This window comes from Nothobranchius furzeri, chromosome 5 (genome assembly GCF_043380555.1).
Source record: "Nothobranchius furzeri strain GRZ-AD chromosome 5, NfurGRZ-RIMD1, whole genome shotgun sequence".
Lineage (NCBI taxonomy): Eukaryota > Metazoa > Chordata > Actinopteri > Cyprinodontiformes > Nothobranchiidae > Nothobranchius > Nothobranchius furzeri.
Window position 1 is genome coordinate 38,362,846 of NC_091745.1, and position 11,089 is coordinate 38,373,934.

Sequence of the window (11,089 nt, forward strand, 5' to 3'; positions counted from 1 at the left end):
TTCTAGTCTGCCATTCTCACTCATGATGGGTGTGTAAAGTGGATTTCTTATAAAAGCCTAATGAGCTCTAAACATACACTAAACAGTTGAGTTTGATGCAAACATAATCAGTCATGCTGAAGACGCCTGTGATAGTTACCAACAGGTCAAAGTTAATTGTTTCTCTTTAATGAATTCTGCTGCATCGCTGCGATTCTTTGTGCCCTCTGTGAAAAACGGGTCTGACTGCAGCAATGAATAAATAAAAATAAATAATGTTGTGTTTATTGCTTTAATTAAAGCGACGCGCTCCTTCCTGATCTGCAGCAAACCAGGAGACCGGCTGGTGCTGCAGAATCCAAATGTCAGATGAGGTCATGTCTTTGTCTGGGTGCTGCTGCTTTGCAGTCCTTTTTCTTTTAGTACTTTTTCCTTTTTAATCTCACGGCTGCTGAATGTTTTCATTTTGCAGTATGCCCCTCTGTCCCTGAGACCCTTAACCTGTGAGGTCAAAGCAGGTCACAGGTGAGGTCCTCGGGAACAGGGCTGCATTCAGTTTCTACGTTTTCACTCATTTTTTATTAGAGACAAACATTCTGCAGTTACAATAATAATAATAATAATTCATTTTTCCTTTCGGAAATTCACTTTGTGACATACTGTTTTATTCAGAAGGACCCCAGCGTGTCCTCGTCCCATTTCACATGAAGGAAACGACCACGACTCCTGTCCTGCAGCACCAACGCTATCAGGGAGCCGTCCCTATTGGCTGTCTTTGTGTTAGAGCCTCCTGTGGGGCCAATAGGAAGACAGCCGGGGGTCGTGACCCCGTCAGATCTTTCACCTTCAGAGATCAAGCTCACATTTTCAAATGCTTAAACACTCTGTCCTTAAAAATGTGTTATATTCTTATTTTCTTTAACTTCCCTAAAATAAAAGAGTTTTTAACCTAAAGTTGAATCTTTAGATTTCCTCAAGTTTTGTTCACGATTATGAAAGTTTGTCACTGAATAAAAATACTTCTGTTGACCAATTTGTATATGAAACTGTCATAGTGTGTGTGTGTGCATGTGTGTGTGTGTGTGCGTGCATGCGTGCGTGTGTGTGTGTGTGCATGTGTGTGTGTGTGTGTGTGTGTGTGTGTGTGTGTGCATGCGTGCGTGTGTGTGTGTGTGCGTGTGTGTGTGTGTGTGTGTGTGTGTGTGTGTGTGTGTGTGCGTGCGTGCGTGCGTGTGTGTGTGTGTGCGTGTGTGTGTGTGTGTGTGTGTGTGTGTGTGTGAGTGAGTGCGGGTGGGGGGGGGGATCATCGGAATGTCCCAGTAACAAGCAGATTTTGTACACTCACTCACACACACACACACACGCACACACACACACACACACACACACACACACACACACACACACACACATGCACACACACACACTTGAATTTGGGATTTTCCGTGTCCAGCCTTCCGACTAGCTCCCGGACTTTGGCGGTCCCGGAGAACACTTCTGCCTGATATTGATTGTCCTGTCTGTGTGGAGACAGATGAATGCATTAGTACCCAGCTCACCCTGCCACTGGAAATATATTAAGTTCGTGTATTAGGCACCCTGTCTGGTTACCATGGCAATGCACCAGGAGCAAGGGACCGAGGAGATGGAGGCAGGCGGGAGGGGATGGATGGATGGGGAGGATGGGGGGGATACAGGATGTGATGAGGGAGTTGACTTGATTTGTGGTCCTGCTCTCTCTCCGTCTGTCACTTGTGTGTCCTCATACCTCCTCTCCTTTTGCTTTTTCTCCTCTTTTCTTCATGTTTAGATTTGTCTGAACTCCTCCATGAGGAACATCTCTCTTCCTTCACCTGTCTGCCTCTAATTTAGTCTCCTCTTTGTTTCTTCTTTGTTGTTATTTCCTCCCAGCTCCGGCGTTTATTTACTACAGTAAATTTCGCTGGGGTTTTGTGTGAAAACGCCCTGTCTCCTTACACACACAGACGTTTAACTCGCTTTCCTCCTGCCCCTCTCTCTCCCACCCCTTGCCGCCGCCACCACCTCCCCTCCTTGGCTCACGCCATCTCTGAGCTCTGCAGTAAAACTGGTGCATCGAGGCAGCAGGAAATGGGGAATAGAGACAATAGAACGGAGGAAAGAAGTACAGAAGGTGTTCTCCCATCTCCTCAAACCCGAGCACGCTGATAAATCACGTTTTCTAATGAGCTCATTCAATCCAGCCCCCACATTCCCATGCATCGTCTGCAGCTGGAGCCACTAGAACTCCTGTCTGGTCACCATGAGAGCAGAATTTGAATAAAAACAAACACCATCCTGAGCTTTAGAGCACCTGCTGAACCATGCTGTGGACTTTTTTGTGGTTTGTGGGTTTGCTGTGGCATCCCTCTTTGAGCTGCTATCAGTGCTTTGTTGATGTGGAGGACAGTCTCCGGCTGTGCTGGGGCTACGTTCTGACTCAGTACCATGTTAGAAATGTTGATGAGTGCTTCAGGCTGCTGGACCGCATTTTCAACCTGAACCAGACCGTGATCGAGGCTGGGAGAGTTGGTATGAACACCTAAAACAAAAAGGTGATGATTGGACTTGTGATACACTTGTGTATCCTGTCTCCAGGTAAAGGCTTCGACACAAACCTCCAGCAGATCCTGGACGCTGAGATTCTGCCCCTGGCTGAGGAGTTTGACCAGAAGCTGAACGACGGTAACTAAACAGCTGCTTCACCTCATTTTCTCCATCAGTAAATGAGTCTGAAATGTAAAGTGAGGCCAGAAAGAAGAGGGATTTCAACAATGATGCCCTAAAGCTTGCAATGATGTGTAGAGCCAAATATTCCTGACCCCCTCCTCCCTGCTGCTCCCTCTCCATCCATCAGAGACGGTGTATGAGACAAGGCTGCAGACAGCAGCAGACAATTTCATCGCAGCTGCCTCCAAACTGCCTAGAGGTGAGACACGGTCTCTAACTCCTTCCTTCATCTTCTCATCTAAAGTGAGGCACACACTGGGCCATTACAGCTGCCTCTGAACTCTTTATTCTGTCTCTGTAATGAGCCAGTTACTTTATTACAACCTGTCGAAGGAGGCAGTCAGCCTGAACCGACTCTTACTTACAGACGCTGCAGCAGATCTAGCAATCAAAGAGAAGTAAAATGTTTTTGTTCTGTCCACAGTCTCTGGGTGTTTCCCTCCATGTGGTTAGTGCCTTTCTGTTTTACTCAGTGTGTTTTAATAAAAGCAAAACAGCTTTCCAGTCTCAGCCACACCTCCCTGTCAGGTTTTCAGATCCTGGGTGCTGTGTACAACTGCATCACCTGCCTGTATGACTCGTGTGAATTCCCTCTCGACTGTCCAGGTGAGAACCCACCGCCCGTGTTGTCACGTATAGAGAAGATGAACTTAATCCTCACTTGACACATCCTTGGATATCTATATTTTCACCCTGCCTGAGTCCTGATCCCTGAAACGCTCCTTCCTTGATCCTTCAAACGCTCTCTGCAAAAAGTCAGGATTTGAAACAGAGACAGTGGGAAGGTTTCATTTCCACACATCATAGCTTTTGCACGGAGCCCTGGAGGTATTCTTTAAGTCGTCGGCTTCTTTATGTAAGGTGACGGCTGACTCCCACACACACGGTGGGATCTGTATCACCCCCTGTACAGCTCAGCCGATGTTTTGCATATCATCACTTTTACTTGGCTCCTCGGAGACTGGGTTTAAGTATTATCATTAAGAAAGGCTCAGACTGCAAGCACTGCCCCCTGTGAATGTTATCTGTGTGTGTGTGCGGGCGGCTGTGTGTACATTTCAGTTGAAGAAATTGACATTACGGAGAACAGCAGGAGCCGAATGTGGTGCAAGGTACCTTTTGACCTCCCAAATGATGTAGAGGTGATCTGGAGGTTTGCAGAAGAGGTGAGTTCAGCATACGATGAATCATGCAGCATCAGCATGTAATCATCAGAATTAGGCCTCAATATTCTTTAGAAAAGTATCAGTTAAGGTCTGGATGTGCACTGTTTCTCAGAAAGAGACACAAAACAACCAAAAATAACACAAAAAAGGCAGAAATGAGGGGACGTAATGAAAAGAGATGAGAGACCAAAAGTGTAACATTTTAAAGATTATCATTCAGATGAAACTTAATATAACACCAAGAAAACTGGCAATGTTGGCATAAATGCATAACCAAGTCATTAATCGCTGCAAAATGATTTGTTAAAAAACAGACTCATAAAGGGACAAAGATCCAAATCAGGGTATGATAAGTGAGGTGCAGCAGCCAAGTGAACGTCCTTGAAAGAACTCTGCAGATCTGAAGTTTACACGGGGCTTGGAGCCAAATTCATCTTTTAATTTGTGCTGATTAGTAGAAAAGTTCCCTTTCTATAAATAGCAGCTCTGCTCTCCTGCAGGTCAAAACTCAGGAGATGGATCAGTTTAAGGAGGTGACTGCAGGAGTGGACACGCTCTACTCCATCCCTTCAACCAGCCTCCACCATCAGGGGACCTACCAGTGTGAGATCTTCTCCGGCTCTCGCTCCATTGTCAGACTCTACTACTACATCTCAGGTAAGCAGACACAACACCTTTGGAGTCAAATGGTAAAAACAAGTACGGAACTTTATTTTGGTGCTTTGGACAAACTGTTAGAAAATAATGTAAACTTGTTGGTTTTGCTCCCCTTTCCTTTTACCAGAACAGGGTTTTCGTCCTGAACAGATTCCTTCTGTACTCTTTCGTACATTTGTTCTGTGTGTAACTTCATAATCCATTACTTTGTTCTTTTTTTTTACACAGCATAGTAAAAAAAATGTTTTTTACCTTACGTGTTTCAGCTAATGACTCTAGCCGTCATCAGAGATCGCCGGTGTTGGTGGCGTCACTTCCGTTTATTCGCCGGCAGCAGAGGACGATGTCGCCCTCTACTGCCCGTGTCCTCTTTGCTGATGACACTGTCACCCTTCCATATATCAAAGGCACCATGGAAAAATAAATAACAACACTGAAAACACATTTTATAAACACACCACCAAAATCATGCACATTCAGAAAAAGATTAGCACACCCACTAGACAGCAGCTAAAAACGTCATGTATGAATTCCCGTGCTAACTCTGCAGTAAAACATACACAGGAAAAACCGGAACACAAGTCAACACATGAAAAAGAGAGCATCAATGTGAGTGTGAGAAAGAAAATAGTGAAAGACACACAAGAGCAGCAAAACAAGAAGCAGAAAGTACAATAAAGAAATCAGCCGTAACGGACCACTTCACAAGAGAGAATCATGGACTGGGACAGAACACGGATCATAAACACAGAACAACAAAAATCAAAAGATGGATCAAAGAAGCGATAGAAATAAGGAGACATAGACACAAACCTTGAACAGAGACGGTGGAGTATTCACATTGGATCACACATGGGACTGTGTCATCAGCAAGGAGGACGCGGGCAGCAGAGGGCGACACTGTCCTCTGCTGCCCGCGGATAAACGGAAGTGACGCCACCATCACTGGCAAACTGATGATAGCTAGAGTCATTAGCTGAGACGTGTACGGTAAAACTCAATTTTTTTTCTAAGTTGTGTAAAAACCATCGACACAAAAACAGAACACATAGATTATTTCTGTTTTTGCTTCTTTTACTGTCGCACTTACATTTCAAAATCAGACAAAAATAATCTGAGTAAACACGAAATGTAGTTTTCAAATGAGGATTTCAGTTATTGGGGTAAAACATTTTGCATATATGCGTGAACAAAGCCCGCCCATTTCTGTCTGTTTTTTTTTTTTTTGAGTCAAAAAAGGCAGTTCCCACTACCGCCATTTTGGTCATGTCACATGTCTCAATGAGACAATCCAAAAATGGAAAAGAAGGTGGAGCTGAGGGTGGGGCTTTGAGGGTGGGAACAAAGTTGCTACTAGCTAATTGAACTAACCCTTGAAGCTAAGACAGAGGAAGTTCTAGCAAAGCTCCAGGACAGACGACCGGCACAGCTGCCTGGCTTCCGTGCGAGGCTGTAATTTTGCTGGTTACCAGTGAAGCTCTAATATGGACAGTTTAAATGCAAGCAGAACCTCAAACCACTGTAATTAGAGCCGAACGCCCTGACAGCTTAGGAGAGGTCTTGATAACCCACAGTCGGAGATCAGCGGGAAATTAGCTATATGCTAACCCAAGCTAACCAAGATTTTTCTGGCGCTTTTCAATCAACTTCTGTGGTTACATTGTGATTTCTTAGTAAATATTCTGTTTAGTAAGAGATCGACTTTATTGTCTTTATCTTAGTGAATCCTTAATTAATTCAACAGGTGAACTAATCCAAAAGGGCTCAAATGAAGGCAACTGGACTTCTTTGGTTGTTCGTTTCCTTCATTGGAACTCTTTTGGATTACCATGACCTGGATGACTGAGAACCTTCACCAGCAAACAGGTGAACTAGTAGTAGCACATTCCATGTCAGAGAAAGTAAAATGTTATTATCGGAAGAGGAAGAATGTTAAGAGGTTAGCAGCAGTGTGCCAGCCGATGGCCCCTCCATGAGGCTCCCACAGCTCAGCAGAACACCACTGTAGCTTCTTCTGAGGAGGAAAACACTAGCAGGAAATAATGCACAGTGGTAAAAGAAAGTAGTAGAGTGTGGAAAATGGTCAGTATGTTCTCCGGCAGGCTAACCCTATAGCAGCATAACTACAGAGATAACTCTGGATAACCTAGCCTTTTAGCGAGAGAAATACAGTTAAGCGACTCCAAAGTAAAGCAACATCAACTGTGTTTCTGTAGTCTCCCTAAAGCCTATTTTACAAGAAACACCTAGCTGGCAAATCAGTATAATATTACCTCAATGGTGTGTCTTGTAAACGCGCTATGCCGGCATGGCGATGACCAAATGCTGCGGCAGTAATTACTTGGTAGTAATACTGTGATAATTGTCTGTCTGACCGCTGATAAACGACCTAAGGCTCTCTGGTGCTGCTTCAGCGTTGTGGCAAATTGACGGCATTGTTTTGTAAAAATGGCTTAAGAGAGCTCCACAAGCAACCAGCACATCCACAGGCTAGCATGAAACCAGGCGGCCGCACGTCTCAGCCCCCTCTGGAGATGGGAGCATACAGCTGTCTGCGTGTAGCAGCTGTCTGGGCGCCCACCTCTCTGGGCTGCCTCCACAAGGATGAACTGGCAGATTCATGGATCTCTGATCGCAGGTTCACCGCTGTGAAAGGGGGAGGCAAATTACCGAAACTCGGCACAACTCTTTGCAGCGGTGACCGTGGGTTAGGGTTGGGAAGGGACCAGCGAAGCCCCAAAGCCTCTGCTTGCTTGCCTCAGTCAGCTTACCTAGCTTGAGTTTTGATACCCAGTCAACCAGTGAACATGGTATATTTCAACCCATCTTTAACCATCAAGTGTTATGTTAAATGTACAGCATTTCCCCCATTCAACCAGCGAAATAAAGTACAGAAATAGAACTTTACTTACTGATAAAAAGGATGCAGAGACTTCTTGGATAATATCTTATGAAATCAACACCACAGCTTTTTCTCTTTGTCCAAATGATTCAATAACATCCAAACACGAACACTCAGAGGACACAACTAAAGTGGAAGTGGCTGAACATCTATTAACGTGATTCCCAGGCTGAGGTCTTCCCTGGAGCTAGTTGCTAGCACTAGCTCTGGCACTCATGCTACCTGTCAATCATATCTAATTATTCATAATTTCAAGCATTTAATTACAACAAAACAGAAGAGTTACCAAAAATGACACCCCCTCAGAGTTGTCATGACTTTAAACTAGATATATTAAACCTAAACAAATTTTTTGAACAGGCTGTAAACATGTTTTTTTTTTCTGCTGTGAAATTGGCATTTACAACATGGGAGTCAATGAGGATTTGCTCACCTCTGGTGTCAGCCCCTAGCGGACGAGGATGGAACTGCAATTTTTGGCACAGTTCAAGGTGTCCTTGGTTCCCGCTTGGGTAAAACATCTGATCAGACTAACCTGGAAGTAATCCCCCTCATTGGTTCATCGTGAATGAACTCTGAATAATCACATTATTTTAATTAAATACAGATTAATCACAATAATCTGATTGAAATGAAATTGTATGTACAACATTTTAAAATGTCTTTTATATTGAAATTTGATTCTAAAATTTTAACAAAAAGGATAAAATAGACAAAAACAGATTAAATTACTTTATAACAGTGTAATTTTTTGTTTGTTTTGTTTATCTTTTATGACATGAAATGAATTTATGTTATTTTTTCAGACATTTGCCTCATCACTCCTGCATATGGATCTGATCAAACCATTCAATATAGCTCAAATAAAATAGATTTATCATTTACGATGTTTAAATTATTTTGAGCCTATGAAAAAAACTATGATATTGAACATTTTTGTTGACTTGAGATAAAAAAAAGGGAGACTGAAGATAAAACTGGGTGTGTTTTACTTTTCCTTTGACATTTTAAATCAAATTATTTTATCAAATTTGGAATTAGAAGCGTAAAAAGCAATAAAAGATGCTATATATATATATATATATATATATATATATATATATATATATATATATGTGTGTGTGTGTGTGTGTATGTATTGGTCAGGATGCCTCCTGGACGCCTCCCTGGTGAGGTTTTTCGGGCACGTCCAACCGGGAGGAGACCTAAAGGTAGACCCAGGACACGGTGGAGGGACTATGTCTCTCACCTGGCCAGGGAACACCTTGGGATTCTCCCGGAGGACCTGGCCCAAGTGGCTGGGGAGTGGGAAGTCTGGGCCTCTCGACTTAGGCTACTGCCCCCACGACCCGACTCTGGATAAGCGGGTGAAAATGGATGGATGGATATATATATATATATATATATATATATATATATATATATATATATATATATATATATATATATATATATATATATATATATGATTCAATAACATCATGGATAAAATATATATATATATTCTAAAAATTTAACTACATATATATATATATGTGTGTGTAGAGAGAGAGAGACACAGACAGACAGACAGACAGACAGACAGACAGACAGACAGACAGATAGATAGATAGATAGATAGATAGATAGATAGATAGATAGATAGATAGATAGATAGATAGATAGATAGATAGATAGATAGATAGATAGATAGATGGATAGATAGATAGATAGATAGATAATGTGGTTTGTTTATTTATTTATTTATTGTGTAAACACATTTAAGGTAAACAATCATAAGTCATTGTTTCAAGCCTGTTTTCATAACTGACTGACTGGTTCTTCCTCCCTCCCTGTCTCATGTCTCTCAGTGACCCCCCAGCTTGTTGCAGGTCACACAGAGCTGCAGGAGATATTTGACCTGTCTCTGCTCCCAGGAGGCCAGTTACTCCCCGCGCCTGGTGCTTCTCCTCGCTCCTTCCTCCTCCTCCTCCCATCTCTTCTCACCACCTGTTTGACCTTTTCCCTGCTGCTGCTCTTCCTGTCCCTCTGGTAAAACTTAGCTATTTGCACAATAAAAGACTAGCATCGTTATAGACACACATCCTGTGAAAACCATGTGGTCAGGAGATGATGTAGAGTTCACCTGTCTGTTGTTTCAGGGTTCTGATTTGGATGTTAAAGTCAGAACACAATCATCCTGCTGAAGACTCAGATGAAGAAGAAGATTTAGATGTTTGAGAGATTTCATGATAAAAGCAGAAATCCACCTGAAAACATCCCATCAGACTCCGAGTCTTTTCTGTGGAGAATGACGTCATAGTTTAGAAAAAAAATCTGTGTTTAAAGATTTCACCACTAGAGGACAGGATCGACCCAGTGTGTGTAAAACTCCACTTTATCCTGACATGAAGCTCAATTCTTTAGTACAAAATTTATTTTATACAAAATTAAATCTTTTTCCTGATAACTTAATAAAGATTATTTCTAAATGTTCCACGTCTATCACAATTCTACAGTTATCAGCTGTTTGACTTTCTTACTGATGGTATTTTGAACACGTGTACGACTGCATTTTATAATGATGGTTTGTTAGTATAAATGATTTCAACCGCTCATCTCTTTACTGTTTCTTTATGCACACTAAGAAATTATTGGACCCCTCAGATAAGCCTTCAAGGACTCCCAGATAGTGGAAAACGGCATTCTGCGGGTTTGGTTGATCTCAATAAAAGATTGAATTTCAGTGTTCAATACCACAACATTTTCATCTGGAAGGAGCCAAGAATTAAACCAACGGGGGCAGGACACCAGTCGCGAGCTCAGGGCAGTAAACTGAGAGGACTATGATCTGAACTTAGCACAACATTTGTTTGCTTTTGCCATGTTACCCGAATAAATGACAAAAACACAATCATATAAATATGGAAATGAGCACAAACTATTAAACTGTGAAAATCGTGTTGTTGCACAAGTGTGAGGTGCAGGTGAACCGATTCTAAAGATTACAGGTGACACGATAAGATCTGTGAGACTCAGCTGATACGACAAGGTTTTATCAGATTGAGATAAAGCAGAAAACCATTATCTTTATACTCTATCGAGCTGGAAGTTAAAGAACATTTTGGCAGGAGGGAGTCTGAAGTCGTCGTCATGGAACGACTTGATAACCTGGATTAGACAGGACAGGAATTAGAGCTTCACTGAAATGGACTTGGTGAAGCGTCCTGTTTCGTCTGTACTCTGTGATCTAATTCACAACAGGACTCCTGCAGGATGCACTCAGTTATATCTTGTGCTGAACAGTAACTTATTTTACAACAAAACAACAATTAACCCAAGACTGAATCACAATAAAATGAAAATGGATCTAGTTTTAATCTGAGTTATGAAAATGCAGGTCGTTTAACCTGTCGAGCCTCCAAGTGACCACTAGGAGGGAGCAGCACCACCACAACCGCTTGCTTCTCAACAGGAAATCGTTTCAGGACCAGTTTTAGTTTGGAATTTGTCATGAAATGAGTTCTGTGTCACATTAAGATTATGACCCAGAGGGAAAAGTTCATCACTAAGGACAACATCCTTAAAAACTGTCAGGAAGGGGAAATAGTTTAATTGCTGAAGAAATGGTAAAATTAATGTGACACTGTACTCAATA

General features: G+C 42.3%; 1 protein-coding gene across 4 annotated transcripts; it reads left to right on the forward strand.

Annotated features, from left to right (window-relative positions):
• Positions 1-1,333: 1,333 nt before the first annotated feature.
• Positions 1,334-10,047, forward strand: spaca6 (sperm acrosome associated 6). 4 transcript variants are annotated; one of them, XM_015976546.3, is made up of 9 exons: positions 1,334-2,529; positions 2,596-2,682; positions 2,855-2,926; positions 3,152-3,175; positions 3,256-3,333; positions 3,790-3,893; positions 4,394-4,550; positions 9,303-9,483; positions 9,594-10,047. In XM_015976546.3, exons 1-9 carry the CDS (start codon positions 2,322-2,324, stop codon positions 9,670-9,672), a joined length of 990 nt encoding a protein of 329 aa, XP_015832032.2. In that variant the 5' UTR covers positions 1,334-2,321; the 3' UTR covers positions 9,673-10,047. The 4 variants fall into 4 exon arrangements, with proteins under 4 accessions (XP_015832032.2, XP_054597294.1, XP_054597295.1 ...); XM_054741319.2 differs by lacking the exon at positions 3,152-3,175; XM_054741320.2 differs by lacking the exon at positions 2,855-2,926.
• The last annotated feature ends 1,042 nt before the right edge of the window (positions 10,048-11,089 follow it).

What these genes read in the sequence shown, in the direction of transcription:
- spaca6 (XM_015976546.3), top strand. Translation starts at nt 2,322, where the DNA reads ATGCTGTGGACTTTTTTGTGGTTTGTGGGTTTGCTGTGGCATCCCTCT. An exon ending in ATTCCCTCTCGACTGTCCAG is followed by an intron (nt 3,334 to 3,789) that starts GTGAGAACCCAC and finishes TGTACATTTCAG; the next exon opens with TTGAAGAAATTGACATTACG. An exon ending in ACTCTACTACTACATCTCAG is followed by an intron (nt 4,551 to 9,302) that starts GTAAGCAGACAC and finishes CATGTCTCTCAG; the next exon opens with TGACCCCCCAGCTTGTTGCA.